A 14258-nucleotide genomic window follows, 5' to 3' on the forward strand; every position below is an offset into this window, starting at 1 on the left:
AAATTACAAATTTGACAACATGCCAACTGAAAGCCCCTTGAAAAAGTAACATAAATTAGGTCAAATTCTCTTTTAAAGGATCCATGTGAGAACTTATACCTTGCAGGATAGTAAACTTTCAAATCCTTTGGCATATTATTTCTCCTTAAACACAGTCAAAAATCAACAGATAATCTTTTAGCATTTAAGATATAAAACAAAAAGGCATATACATACATGTGTACATGTGTCTGTGTGTGTGTCTGTGTGTGCGTGTTAAAATTATACGTGTGTCTGTGTACATGCCAAACTTATACATGTATGTGTCTGTGTACATGCTAAACTTATAACTTGCAGATACAAAATTTTAGTATCCCTCCTGAAACATTTCAATTGATACACAATACTAACTTCAGAAATCTACGGACAGGTGACTGATAGTGATCACACATAAATTAAAATGAACTATGCAAAACTTACAAACTTCTACGCAATCTACAAGTTTGTTGTTCCTTCGGTTGCTCGTGATCCTCTTCATCCAAAACAATTAATCTAGTAACCTGTACATCAAGAGAAAATCACATTTATATCTCTGCTTATAGAGACAGCAATGTGGATATGCCATCTTCGTCATTGATCTTATAAGTAATCACTCTTTTTTCTTTACATAAGCCTGTATTCATCAGAATATAGCTTGCTTACATCATAAAACACAAATAGATGATAATTGGTTTATTGACTCAAATTCTTAGACAAGCTCAAAGTAGAATCCATGTGACAGTCAAAACACGGATCCATTGCAAACATTAAGCTTGAGTTATATCTATTTATCTCAGCTTTTGATCATGGGGATGTATAACTTGGCATCATTTGTCACAGCAAATTAGTAAGATGGTAAGTCGTCAAAAAGGATATTCGTATCTTGTCATCACCTAAAAATGCTATAGTTCACAAGCAGTGAAAATATTATACACATAAATATAAGGAATAGAACCAGTTCATATCAAAGCAATGTCTGAGATAACATTTGGAACATTTTTTATCAGACTTGAAATACTGAATTATGCAGCACTCACAAAGGTCATTTGTGTTGAGTTATTCAATTAACCATGGAAAAAGGACTCCAAGGTACTCAAATAAAAATCGAGTGGTCCAAATCAAATCTCAAACTTCACACTTAGGAATCTGAAGGATTGTGAAGCGGTGCTCAAAACAGCTTTGCCAATTATCTCAAATTCTACGAAAAAATGAAGTTAAAAGAAATGTAAAGGCACAAATAGTCTATATGTAAATAAAAGGCAACAATATGACACCAGTACCACTGACCAGCCACTGATATTAAGGAATTATTCATTTTGTATCCAAACAAAAAAACATAGATCAAAAAACGGAGCAGTGAAATTTTAACAAATTGGTAATCAATTTAAATTCAGAAATTTTGCCTCAACCTTAAGGTTTCCCAGATATATTTCCGCTGAAATTTCTGCCTTACTGTTGAATCAAAGAGATGAATTTACAACAGCAATATTTCACTTCTTTCCAACCCAATTTGAGAAGACAGAAAAAAAAATACCATTACACTGTATTTCAGTACCACAAAGCTACAGTCTCTGTGGATAACCCTTTTGATTGATAACAATTCTGCAATAAAGTTGGCCAATAACCAAAGTTCCATGATCGAACCAAGCACATAAATACAAAATATCATCTGATTCGACATCACGTTGAGGCCAAGACAATCCACTTACGCCATTGTTCCACAAATGAGCAGATTGCAGACATCTTCGCCTAAGCACTTGGAAGAGAAAAGTTTGAAAGATTCAGAATGATGCTTGTACTCACCAACATCCCTTCAGATAAATTCATGCATAGATTCATGATATAAATTCATGATATGGGTAATGCAATAAACAAATTCATTTGGAGTTACCCTCCTGGACTGACATTCCTTATGAGACAGAGAGAGAGTTCATAACTTCATAGTACAATACATCAGAGGCAACATCAATAGAATAACCAAACCCAAAACCCAACAACAAGAGATATGCCAATCCAAATCCCATAGCCCTCCTTCACATTTTCAGCCTTCTTATATCCTCCAGAAATTCGTTGGATCAGAGTTGCACAAGACAAGTTTGAAGCAGTGTTGAAAATATCGGTATCGGCAAAATATCAGCGAGGGTCCAGAAAACATCTTATCGGCAATATCGGCGAAAATATCGGCAAGCATAAAAAATAATTTTTCAAATTTTTAAACATAGCCGATATTTTGCCGATATTTTGAAAATATCGCGATATTTTCTCGGCGATATATCATTTTGCCGAAAATATCCCGATATTTTCGAATATCGCCGATATTATCAACAATGGTTTGAAGTGTGTAAACGATGGAGGAAAGACTCCTTTATATAGACTTGAAGAGTGGGTCCAATGGTTGCCTCTTGAGCCCAGCCGACTTGAAATGTTAAGTGGTCGACTTGTAAATTTAGGAGGCAAACCATAAATTTAAATTTTTTTATTTTATTCTATTTTCTTCTTTTATTTTTCATTGATGGAAGTGTCGAAGTTGGCTACAATTTTTAACACTCACTCTTAGCCAAGGAGGTATTTTCAAAATAGCATCACAATCCAATTTCAACGCTCCCTCTCAGCCAAGGAGGTATATTCTTCAGGTTGCACCATAGATCACATCTCAACAAAATAATTGTGTCTCAATCCATAGAAGAAGAATGAACCACAATCGACGATAAGGGAGATCGATTTACCACAACCAAGTCCATGGCATTCATATATGACCTTGGTAAAGACACACACTCTATGGTCTTCGGGTCAAGCTCCATGACCCAAAAGAGTATATCATAGATCTCATCTCAAATGTACATGTCTCAACTTTCAAGATAAGGAAGGTTGATAGCTACATCATCATCTCATCTCATATCGGAAGAATGATCCACAATGACAATAGGAGAGATCGATTTACCACAACCAAGTGCATGGCATTCATAAATGACTTTGGCAAATATCATGTGCAGCCTATGCCCACTAACTGACCTTCACCCAACTTGATCCTCAGCGAACAAGTGGTAAAACACCTGCATCCAACACTTAGGGAGATCAATTTACCTTAACCAAGTCCATGGCATTCGTTTCCGACGTTGGCAAAGATATCACACACCTAAGTCTTCTTACCCACTTGGCCAGATGGGTGGCAATCCCGACAATCTTAGCCAAGTCCATGGCTCTAAGGAGTACCCTCACACCTAGGAGCCTCGTTACTCATCCCTTCTCACCAAAGTCCATGGCTAGTCGAAAGACTGGGGAAAAGCATATGCTCAATGTTCTCGATTAGCAGCATTCCCTCTCAGGGAAGGATACATTCTCCTACACTCCAAGTTGCTCTCTGAAGAATACTAACTTCACTTTCAGCAAAGGCTTGGTGAGAATGTCTATAATCTAATCATATCTCGAGATGTGTTAAAGCCTCACTGCTCCTCCCTATACCATATCTTCGATATAGTTGTACACTAAGTAACCTGACACGAGGATTCAAGATTCGTCAGATATGGGGATTCGACTGTCGAATTCGGACACGTTGACCCCTCGGAACAAGACACGTTATATATTATTTTATTAAAAAAAAATATATGTATATATTAAAAATTAGATATTTCTTACACAAATTCTCATTAATGATACAAATTCATTGATTTCAAACATAAATCTTCATCTAGATGTAAGTTTTACTGCTTACAAAGTAAGTTAGTAACATTATGCATGCATAGTACATACAAAATCCAAATACATAACACATAAATGATAAATCAATGAATCATAAATTCTAAATTCATAAATGATAAATCATAATACATATTCAATTCATCAATGATCCAATAGGAGAAAGACAAGATAGTAAGATAAAGACACTGACAACTGTAGTTTTCTCATTAAGTCATCAAAATCAAAATGTGTTACATAGGTAGTGCAATGCCAATGGCAAATAGAAATAGAAAATACAAAACAACTACAGGTATACAAGCCTCAAGGCAGTAGGTAGCCCATGACTCATGAGTCATCAATCCTCATAGTCATCATCAGAATCAGCATCACTGTCCTCATCATCATGGTCACCACTGCTCTCCTCTGCATCCTCCTCCTCCCCTGTATCCATAGTCGTCTCTGCATCTGTTGGTGTGGAGGATGACCCCTCTACAGTATCACCATCATCAAATCTAACAGGCTCTAGAATGGGATCATTGAGATCCATGTTGGCCAATGCCAACTCAACACTATTGTCCAGACCCATATCATCAAGAAAGACATCCCACATCTTTGTATTTCCCTTCAACCACTCTTCCCTCTGCCTATAAATAAGACGAAGGTTGGTGTGCACATACACCATTGTCTCTGCCCTGGACTACTCAAGCCTGCTCTTCTTAACACTATACAAATTCCCATATGTGCTCCAATTCCTCTCGCAACAAGAGGATGAAGTCACCTGAGAGAGGAGCCTCATGGCTAACTGTTGTAAAGGAGGGCTTGTTGCCCCATGATTTTCCCACCAAGAATAGGGCTTCTTAGCCCCCCTGTCTCTAATCACATCATATACTGCAAATCGACTAGTGCCAATGGAAAACTCTGCAAAGGCATCCTCCACCTCATTGAGCAACGCTCTATCTTGAAAAGCCCGCCTGAATGCATTTTTCCTCCCCTATGAGATTTCACCATCCATGTGAGGAAAGAATCTGCGGGAAGGTCCACCATTCAGCCACTCATGGCTGTAGTATTTTGGGTTCAATGACTGAGCCAAACAATGTAAAGGTGTGCAATTCTTGTCCCATTTGTGGACAAGAATATCATTCATAGTACCACAGAAGGCCTCTGGTGATGTCTCATACTCGGGGCACTCACTTTGTAGAATAATGCTCCTCACAGACTCAATCATGGAATCCCATCCCTCATAAACCTCTTCTAGGATGGGTTTGTCTGTATCTGCAAATCAAAGCAAAGGAATGATAGGGTCCATGATTTGAATAATTAGATCTACCCTCTCCCACCAAGAATCATCTAACACTGTGTCCTTCACTCTTTTAGAGGCTAGTTGATATGTCTTTCTCCAAAAAGACCAAAACTCTGAAATAACCATGGCCCCGAGAGCGATCTAGACCTCCCTCAACCTTTTCAACATGATGAATGAAGAGGAAACCCGTGTATCAACAATCTTCAACAATGATACCTTTGAGGGCATTTGTATGATTTTGCACAAAGTTACGGATATGTCGTGCATCCTCAATAATGTTACCAATCCAAAGCACATCAGAAGCAATGGATTTCAATGCTAAGTTCAATGAATGGACAATGCAAGGTGTCCAAAACATTTGTGGATATTTAGCTTCCACAATCATGCCAGCAGCCTTGCAAACAGCTGCATTATCTGTAATGATTTGCACACAAGAATCAACACCTACATCTTCAATAACTTTAATAAACAACTCACCCATAAATTGTGCATCCTTGTATTCTCCAAGTGTATCCACTGCTTTCAAGAAAACTAGACCATTCAAGGAAGACACCATGAAGTTGATGAATGGGTGTCCTGCTGGATCTATCCATCCATCAGAAACAATGCTAACCCTACATGTTGGCCATGATGCTTTAATAGGCTCAAGCATTTTTTGCACCTCTTTTTTTGCCTTCGTCAACAATGTGTATCTAAGCTTCTCTGAACCAGGAGGCACATACCATGATGGAGACGCGTGAGTTAGAGCTCGGCACATCTCAATAAATAGAGGTGAGCGTGCAACATTAAAGGATATGAAGTTTTGATAGAAAAAAAGACAATGGTGAGATCAAACTCTTCCCGTTTCTCTTTTTGAAAAATATTGTCCATTGGACCAAGTGAAATTGACTTTATTTTTGCTGCTTGTCCCCTAATAGAACTCTCAAATGGAAATTTGGTGGTGCCTTTCCTCAAAAATGAAAGGGGGTCATCATTCTTGGTTTTTTTTATTTTGCAGCCACATTTGCCATGCCAACAGTGAACTTCGTTTCCATTTCTTTCCTCTTTTGTAAAGAAACTTGTGCACAAGCTCCAACTCCACAACCTGGTAAAGCCAACAAATGGCCTTTCACACGGTAATATGTGCTTGTGAAATTATTGTGGCAAAAGCTGCATCTCCAATTCACATTGCCTCCTCCCTTCCCCTTGTTGCTTGGCCCATCGTCTCTTGTGATATATTTCCACAAGGGATATTTCTCAATGTTACCTTTAGGAGGAAGTCTTCCCTCAACATTACTTGCAGCAGACTCTGATGATATTGGGGGAGGAGGGGCATTTCCAATGGGGACATTCTTCCCCTTCCTTTGCCCCCTACTTGCTGCCCTTGATTGAGCCATGAATACTATAAAAAAAAAAAACAAAACATGCACAAATTTGAAAAATAAATGCATATACAAACTGTTGTAATACAAATGCAAAAAAATAGAGAGGAAATGCACTTACATGTTGCTTGAATCTCCTTGAAAACACTCCAAACCCTTGGCTCCTTGCTCCAAACTTCTAACAGCAAACCCACAGCTCACTTCTTGCAAAAGGAATGAAACAAAATGATAAAAAAATGAGCAATTTCACCCTTTTATGGTCGTGTGGGTCTCGATTTGCCGAATTCGTGTCCGGATTTCGTGACACGTTGCATCCGAACGGGACACGATCCGGATTCGATCATGTCCCATTTGAACACAACGTGTCACGAAATTCGGACACAATTTAGGGCGAATCGAATCTGATTCACCGAATTCAGACACGTGGCCCTCAAACAATGAATCTGATTTCAGAGGTTGTACATGATCTCAATGTGTTTCGGCCTATCATGAAACACTGGATTCTCTAAACTTTGATCTCGCTTTTACAATATATCACTATTGTTTCTGGCACATAATCAGCTCTACAAGGAGCTTCCGCAACCATACTAGCTCACAGCTAACCATACCAATTGTAATATACCCTGTCGTAGTTATACAGATCTCTACTTCCTGCTCATCATGGTAGAATTTAGCACCCTGATCAACCCAACCAAATAATCATCAGCGACCGGGTCAACAGCAAAAAAGGTAGACATGGCAGACTCCAATCATTCCAACTAAAAACATCCACCTATAAATTTAGCTTCGGTTGGGGCTTCGCACGTAAGCAAACAATCCAACAGATAACAAGTGGCTTCTCATAGAAGCAAATATCAGCATCCTACTTATTACCAAAAAAGTGTGCCATAGTCAAATCCATCAAACAATAAGTGGCTTTGTAAATAGAGAATTTGAATTTTCCACAGTGATATTCGAGAGTTGTCAACGTTTCAAATCCATAACTAGATCCATCTTCAGGACAAAGATTGAAGAAAGATGAGGGAGATGGAGGAAAAAATAAACAAAAGGAAGAAATTAATCAATCTAAAGTTGGCTAAGAGAACCAAAAAAAAAAAAACCTAAAAGAAAAAACCCGATAAAATAAATAGAATTACTAATTCAAATATTAAGATTATATATTTTATAATATTATGTTATAAGTGTATTCTATGAAATTATAAATCCTAGAATAAGTAATTAGGATAAGGTAATATAGTAATGATAAGAAGTATTAATTAATAAAGCTACCTAATAATATTAAGGAATAAGTAAATTATTAATTAATTAATTATTCGCAATAATCTAATATATTATATTAGAATAATTTAATATACCTTAATTATAATATATAATGTTAATAATTAATATTAAAGAATAATAATTATAATTAAATAATGTTGTTTATTAATATTAAGAGCAATGTCTATTAGAATATTTTTTATAGTTATGGTTATTATATATTAATTATAATATAGTTATATACATTATGATGGCAGTACATGCATTAAGTACCTTACTGAATGTATTCAACATATATATTTCGAGTTAGATATTCACTTAGAATTTTCAATAATTAATTTTTTTCCTTTAATTTGCAATTTTTTTAGAATAGCTTAGTATGCATACTATTGCACTGCATGTGATGCATGCATATGTAGCTATCATATGCATCCCTAATATAGAAACTAAAAATAAAAGAGTGAAAATTATTAGTGGAAATTATGAAGTAATTAATTGACTTTGCACATAGTGACCTATGAATGTGGCCAACATTGATTTTTTTTAGATTGTGTTTGTACGCAATGAAATTTGACATGGTTATAGTAGATGCATGCGTTGATGGTACGGGAGTGTTGTGGAGGTAAATCCTCTCTGCGGACAGAGACGATCCCTACTAGCCCAGACTGGGTCTAGCAACAATCACACAATGCTATCACGCAAGTTCCTAATTGCAAATAAAAAGTGGATGGCGAGAACCTACTTGGATTCCAACGCTAGTGTTCGTAGAAGAGATGTCGCCCTCGTTCCTTTGCCTCGGCCGGTCACGATCCCCACGATCTTCGTGTTTGGACACCTGCACATGCAAAGAACAACACGAGTACAAGCATAAAATCTAGTAGATGCAATTATATATCAGTCAGAAAAGATATAACTCAACATCAAACATAAGACAATGAGAGTGGAACCATAATGATAGTCATCTATTATTAATAAATAACAAAGAAGAATACAACCATTGTTTTGACGTCAAATCCTCCTTTGGCTGGGTAGTCAGCTACACAAGTCTTGCAAAGCTTGTTGGGATGAGGAACAAGCCTCTCTCTCTTTGGGTGACAAGAATCTCCTTACTTAGATTTGGCCTTATGGGTGCAAAGAAGGCCCTTGCAGCTTCAAACTCTCTATCACTATGTTGGAACTAGAACTACTGCAACTAGCTTGCTCAAGGCATAGAGGCAAGCTTTTATATATAGAGAAGAAAGAGATAGGATCAACCACATTATTCATGGGATTGGCTTTATCACTTGGAAACTTCCATGAAAGGTGGCAAACCACTTTCCCTTCTATGGAGATTCGAAGCCAAACCATCCTAGCTCAACATAGATTCAGTTGGTGAATGGGTTGAAGAGAACCTTCGGGAGCTTGTTGGTTAAAAACTTTACTCAATTTGGTTGGCGCGAGTGCGACTCTGAGACAGAGCGCCAATGGCGCGCCCCTTTTAGAGGATTTCCCTCATTGGCGCGGGCAACGAACTGTGGACCCGCGCTACTGCAAAAAGAGTTGTTTTCATGGATATTTTGCAGGAGATGTCTTCAGGGAAAATAAAGCTCATACTTAGAGGAATATGATGCAAGTGGTTTCAGGTTATGTCACTTCTCACAGGTCCCGGAATGAGTCCTCCAGTGTGCGGGTGAGGGTAACAGGGACGGTGAAAAACGGTGACAAATTGCTGTGTAACAGGGAGGGTTCCAAGACTCAAATACAACTCTCAAACAGTTGATTTGTTCTCTTGGATTTACCTTGGATTTTTGTTTTCGTTAGTTTATATGCTTGATTCTTACTATGTTGCTTTCAAATATTTTATAGTAGATAAATTGGGTCTTGGGGAATTGAGAGTGATGTGAAGGGGGGCAAGGGAAAATATGAGCTTCCACCTTCACGTGGTTGCCATTGTTTATTTATTATTAAGCTTAATGTAAATTACAATAAAACAGCGTATTGTGTGAATTTAAGCTAGGGAAAGTGAGTCATACCTAAGAAGAAGAATCACCAATCTTTTAATTTAAAGGAAGCTGATTGCTACTAATCTCGATACCACCATCCCTATTCAGATTATGCGGATGTTTCATTATTTCCAAGGCTTCCTTGAATTTCTTCTTTTCATAGTGGTCTTCTCTAGCAATGATTCTTGCATTAGAAAATGCCCCACAACTCTAATCCCATGTTAACTTTTGTTAGGGCATAATTAGAACAAATTTGCTTGTACAGTGTACAACTTCAAATGATCATTATTAGTTTTCATTTAACATTAAGAAATTAATCAACTATTAATTTTTAAACCATGAAAGAGCAGTAAAATAAACCATGAGATAATAGACACATAAATTAGGCTTGAGGCTAGGGAAAAACACGCAAGCTAGAAAACCTAGAAAATTCTTCCTTATGAGAGAGAGAGAGAGAGTTTATAGTAATCAATACATCAAAAGTAGCATCAATAGAATAGCCAAGCCAAGACCCAAGAACAAGAGATATGCCAAGCCAAATCCCATAACCCTCCTTCAGTTTTGAGGAGATTTTATGAGATCCAACAGCATTCGCTTGGTATATTCCATCATCCGCACAGTTTGCCTTTCGATCCGTTGCATTCCGACAACTTTCAAAAAACTGAGTTATTAATGGTCCTAACTCAATTAATTATGCTTAAGGTGGCATTTCGAGAGGAATACTTGGCAGAACACCTTAGTGTAATAGCTCGTTGAAACTAGAACGAAAAGATCTACAAGATGGGATGGATAGAAGTGATTTTTGAAGGCTTGAGGAGGCATGGTGGCCAATTTACCATTTTCCCACATTAAAAAGAATATTTTAATTAAGGGAAATGTGCTCAATGATTAAAATTATATTAAAATAGGAGCTTCTAGAGGGGTCCATCAGATCTATAAAAAGAGGAGGAGGAGGCCGATAGAGGATATCTTGGATTTGTGATTTATTCTTGTATGAGATGTTGGAGAACCCAGTTCTCTACTTGCTTGGTAGCCCCAGGACAAAAACCCTCAAGTGATTTAGTGAGATTGGGCGAGCACCCATCTCCCCTTGGTGAATTCCTCTAGAATTCACAAGATAGTTTAGCAGTGGCAATTCAGTTCAGTTTGGAGGGCCAGCATAGCAGTGCAACAGATTATCTTGGAGGCCAGCTTTTCATCTTAGCTATTTTGGTTGTATGTGCATGTAACCCAGTGTATATATTATGAATAAAGCTAAGATTATTTCTGCTCATTATTATTATTTGCAATTCTATGGTGTTGAATTTTACATGGCAAACTTCTGTTTATGAATGAAAGTTCTGTCTAAAGAAATTTGAGTTAAAATATCGAGAAATCCCAAAATTTTTGCATTTGGGACATTACAGTGGTACCAGAGTCATGCATCCTGCCAGCCTGAGGGTTTATTGCAAATCAGCTTTGAGGAAAAATCGTAACAGAGGGTTTAGGCCAAATTGTTGAAGACATCTTTGTGCAAGCCATGTAAAATTGTCTCCTATTTATTAAGCATCTCACAAATTGATAAAGGAATTAAAGGGTTGAGGATCAAAATCTTTATCAAGCCACGTCGTTATAAAGTAATTAAGTTGGGGCCATAAATTAAAACTACAAGGTCGATTGGAGAAAAGTATGTCACATCCCAATTCGTGAAAAGAAAATTCCACCACTGGAAGACCAAGAATTCCCATGCATACAAAAATCAAAATTTCATGCTGGAAATTAGCGTATTGGGAGACCAATTTGTAAGTCGCGTCTATATGCATGCGAAGGTCAACCGATTTATTTGGTCAGATTTGTGATCGAAGGGGCAAATGGTAGTTAGCAGACGAGTTGGTGGATCGTGGGACATTATATTTCAATGGTGTTTAAATTGCATTTTGGACATAATTCTCTTGGTCGTGCAAGATCTTATGGGCGTGAATATGTGTTGATATACCAATTTCCTGTTGATCGAGCTCATTTTGGCAGCTAGGAAATTCATCAGTGGTTGGCATCATTGCAAATTTTGTGGGAAGACAGTTAATCCAAGTCGTTACTAGTTAGATCATGTTTATTAATTTCCCTCACGTCGAGTTGTCCGTGCTCTAGGGCCAACACTGTAAATTGCACTGGGGTCGCGACTTCGAAAACAAGCTGAATCAAGGCTGGAAATTGAGGCCGAGTTGTCTGCATGTGAGGGGCTAAGCAACAATCTCTTGGCCGCCTGGAATTGAGTGCGCTTCGGTGGCAAGGTTGTGTGTGTCGAAGTCATAAGTGTAACGCTTAGCTGATGCAATGGAGTGCTGAGAACATTGGTGTAATGACTGCGCGCAACAGTTGAGCACAAGGGTCAAAAACACTATGACTAGTTGTATTCATAGCGAGTTCGGGTCGGAGATAACATTGGGACATGGTATTTTATCCTAGTGAAATGGAATTTTGGTGGATCGAAAGCGCCTCTAGACCAAGATCGTGTCAGAGATAGCAAAGTTGGGCGTCAAATTCAAAGTCGTTTTGTCAGTTATCATCATGGTTGTTTCATGAAATCAACGTCGTGCATAAATTCTTCGTGGCGTTATAGCCCCTTGACTATCTGGAATGGAGTCGATATTGGTGATCCTTTGCCTGGAGTTCACCTACATAGCTATTGTATAAACACTGCGCGTGAGGACCGTGTATTTTGCAGGAGTATGTCACGATGCCTGTAGACATTTATCTCCATAATCTTCCCTGTTGCATTTTCCAGGAGATCGAACTATGTTATCATAGGAGTTGTAACATAGGAGATTACACATTTCCAAACAATGCCAGCATACGAGGCATATTCTAAGGAACGAAGTTGTGGTACCTTGTTGGCTAAGGGACATAATTGCAGAGATGTCATGGAGGATTGGATTGCTATTTATTCTAGAGGGCACTCAATAGGGAACCAAGCTCATGTAATGCGTTGTCTTTGAAGAATACACACAAGGAACAATCATTATCAGTCAGAGGCAGCATTTTTAGTCAACTATAGGAGTCAAGTTCTGAATTTATTTGGTGGAAGGATACTCAGAAGAAAGGTTCCAGGCGGAAAGGAGAAGGGGTCGTTTGATCTACTAAATAGAAGCAACATCTCTTATATGTGAACATTCAGGACAAAGGAGCCAACTGCTTAATGTAATCAGGTTCCTCTATTAATTTTGTCCCTTATACTTATGTCTTAATGACTGTGGAAAACTGTATGATGAAATGAAAATATTTCTAGGTTAGTTTGTTCAAAACACCTGGGGTTTGATGGTTGTAGCATCAATGTCACAGTGATAGATATATGTGGGTGTCCCTATAATCCTCATTTCTGAACTAGATTGTTTTTCATTTGCATTGGTTAGCAGAGAGGGTAGTGTCTTGCATATTGTTGTAGCTTTATATTTTGCTACAATTGATATTAAAGTAGCATTTTGCATGTTTGAGTGTGACTCTTGGAGGTCTGAGTAGTTATTGTCCATTGTATGGCTATGTGTCCTAGTTTGGTTTGTATTGCTGAAGGGATTTAATGAACAGAATTGGTGTCAAGTTGAGTGTTGGGTTGTCATACCATGTATCCTACCCGTAAAAGGTGAAGGGATTGTATTGAGCCTGTTGGACACTTATTGTATACTTTGTTATGCTATCAGTCCTAGTCATATATATGCAATTGTCGTCATTGAACAAAAACATGGATGAAAATTTCACAAAATCCCTTCGTAAGCTAGCATGAACAATCAACCGATCATTCTCCAAAGGGATACTTACCTTGCTACAACAAGAGCAGCCACAGAAAAAACATGAGTTGGGATAAAAAAATTATGCACTTGGAACAAATTTGAGATGCATGGGGGTTACAGCAAAAGCCCTTCTCAAACTAGAAGAACTTGCTTCACTCCTTTCCAAGGTGCATCAGTCAAATGGGAAGAGCTTGGTTTGGGCTCTAAAACCAACCATGCTTGCTCTCATACAACACAAATTTTTGGAGCATCCTTGTGTAGGGGTCAAACTTCCAGTTGCTTCTTGTCTTAGTAGTATCATGATGTTGACCGCACCTATACCTCCTTACAGTGATGGCCTTATGAGGAGAGTCAAACTGATAGTGGAGACCTAGTGGAGACCTTTCAAGATTTGGATAACAGTGAGGGCCCTACCTTTGGTAAGAGCCTAGAGATTCTAGAAGTCATGGCCTTGGTTAAACTTATGACCTCATGTTTGAGCTGGAGTGTAACGATTTGATCCTGCAAATGTTCCAATGCTTCTTCAGCTTTAGGAAACATCATCCTGACACAGTGGTAACACACATGGAGTCCATTTTGTCCTCATGTATGGGATCCCATGATGCCATTTGCAGGAGGTTGCAGTTTAAGTTGTTGGCCATTTGGAGGGAGGAACAGTTGGTTTCATGTGCTGCTTATGAACTAGCCAAAAGGTTAGTTGAGCAAAACATTGGATTGTTCAGGAGACGGTTGACCCAGGAGGAGTTGAAGTGGGTTTATGGTGACCAACCATGCAGCAAGAATGAGCTGAGGAGGAAGGGACTTTGCTTTGTCTGCAAAGAACCTTGGGGACATGACCACTCATGCTTGAGAGATGTAGAGGAGATGGCAGAGGTAAAGCAGGGAGATATTCCTC

At 38.2% G+C, this 14258-nt stretch overlaps 1 protein-coding gene across 4 annotated transcripts in view; it reads right to left on the reverse strand.

The window, feature by feature from the left end:
- The window catches only part of LOC149260671 (uncharacterized), a 318964-nt gene that overhangs the window by 236352 nt on the left and 68354 nt on the right, over window positions 1-14258 (reverse strand). Inside the window, exons 6-8 of one of the 4 annotated variants that reach the window (XM_089420951.1) lie at window positions 8360-8452; window positions 460-539; window positions 100-141 (exon numbers count right to left, since the gene is read on the reverse strand). In XM_089420951.1, coding sequence (XP_089277077.1) covers window positions 100-141; window positions 460-539; window positions 8360-8452 — 215 coding nt within the window. Of the gene's footprint in view, window positions 1-99; window positions 145-459; window positions 540-8359; window positions 8453-14258 lie in introns of all 4 variants that reach the window. The other 3 variants (XM_089420947.1, XM_089420954.1, XM_089420953.1) reach the window with 3 other exon arrangements.

Source organism: Pinus tabuliformis, chromosome 6 (genome assembly GCF_031772625.1).
Source record: "Pinus tabuliformis cultivar Carrire ecotype Pingquan chromosome 6, CPIR1, whole genome shotgun sequence".
In the NCBI taxonomy this organism is placed as follows: domain Eukaryota; kingdom Viridiplantae; phylum Streptophyta; class Pinopsida; order Pinales; family Pinaceae; genus Pinus; species Pinus tabuliformis.